This window comes from Gregarina niphandrodes, assembly GCF_000223845.1.
Source record: "Gregarina niphandrodes unplaced genomic scaffold scaffold00015, whole genome shotgun sequence".
Taxonomy (NCBI): domain Eukaryota; phylum Apicomplexa; class Conoidasida; order Eugregarinorida; family Gregarinidae; genus Gregarina; species Gregarina niphandrodes.
In genome coordinates, this window is record NW_011646042.1 from 248960 (window position 1) to 250417 (window position 1458).

Consider the following 1458-nt stretch of genomic DNA (forward strand, 5'->3'; position numbering starts at 1 on the left):
AGCTGTGGANGGTTTCGTGAGAAATTGTTCGAAGTGTCGGTGGATGTGTGTCAAGAAATACCGGCTGGCAGACGAGATATCGTACTGTAGTGAGTGTTGAACGTCCTTCTCTTGTAGCCTTATTGGGTTTCGTGCAGACCGCCTCTTGGCATCCCACCGAGAGTGGCCACTGACGTCGATACTCGCAACCCGGCTAGCAAACGGAACGGTGCGTTGTGTTTCCATTTCCGTTTCCATGCCAACAGACTCGTTGGCCGCGTGAGGCCCAGCTCGGATTCTCTGACAGTTACTAGATGTCGGTGTTCGTATCATATAGCGTGCCATGATGACGACCGAGCCGAGCGGAAGACGACCGAGCCGAGCGGAAGACGACCGAGCCGAGCGGAAGACGGCCCGAAACCAGAGGAGTTCATATGTCGGCAGAGAAAGCACTTGACACACGGAACACGATATTGCGAAAAGGCCTAGTTGACGCAGAGTTGGACGATACAGATAAGCTGTTGACACAAATCAGTCAGATGAGATCACAAGGTCTAGGGGCTGTGATCTGGTGGAACGGATCTACAGACTGCGTCCAATTTTTGTGGAGCTCGTCAGGGGCTACCGTCGGGCAAATCGACCCAGGGGACCGGTATCACCGGCGCCGGTATATCCCCGTTACCTGCCACGCGTTTGCATCCCCCCATACCCCTCGAAAATCCGGGCTAATTTTTATCCACCAGAACAGTAAACGTGGTATCGTACCACCCGCAACACCTATAGGACCCACCCCTATAGGACCCTTCCCTTTCGTTTCTGTTCCTGCCACTGTGTTCTATTTTAGGCAATGACGAGCGAATCGGAAATGATGAGGATGGCGGAGAAAGTGAAGGAGGAGATGAAGAAGGCGCTGGAACCGAAAGAGGAGATGAAGAAGGTGGTAGAGGAGAAGGTGGAGCAAGTTGCCCGCCGGTCTCAGATGCCGATTGAAATGCCCGGTGCCCTTCCTACAGAGTAGGGCGAGGTTATAGTCGATAGTCAGGCGGCGTTCAATGACGTGTATGCGGGCGACGTTCTTTAGCTAGTTTAGCTACCGGGATGTACCTCGCACACCTGCCCAGTTTGTAGCAATTGTGCAAGGGGCCGCCGATGACGAGGCAGGTACCTCAGTAGAGCTCTAACGCAATCAAGTGGCTGGGGCAAGTCCCGGTTATTCGCACAAGTTTGCAGGCAATTCATTCATGTTGCATAATATCAGTATGGGCGAAAACCACAATAACTAGGACCAAAAAGTTTGCCCCGTTGGAAACGATCCTCAACTGCCAAAGAGGGACCGCTCACTATTGATGTGGTCAACCATTTGATGATGTGTTTAGCTTGTTACCTGACGGAGATTTGCTCGGATGACCGCATAATCGGCCGTGGCTCTGACGGTTGGTTTCAGTACCAACTGGACCTCTGGTCGCCGTCTTACCCGGT

At 52.8% G+C, this 1458-nt stretch overlaps 1 protein-coding gene across 1 annotated transcript; it reads left to right on the forward strand.

Annotated features, from left to right (window-relative positions):
• Positions 1 to 826: 826 nt before the first annotated feature.
• GNI_084670 (hypothetical protein) lies at positions 827 to 993 on the forward strand (the record flags this gene model as incomplete). Its single annotated transcript, XM_011135815.1, has 1 exon — positions 827 to 993. A coding segment is annotated over one exon (167 nt), but the record flags the coding sequence as incomplete, so codon positions are not given.
• Between the last annotated feature and the right edge of the window lie 465 nt (positions 994 to 1458).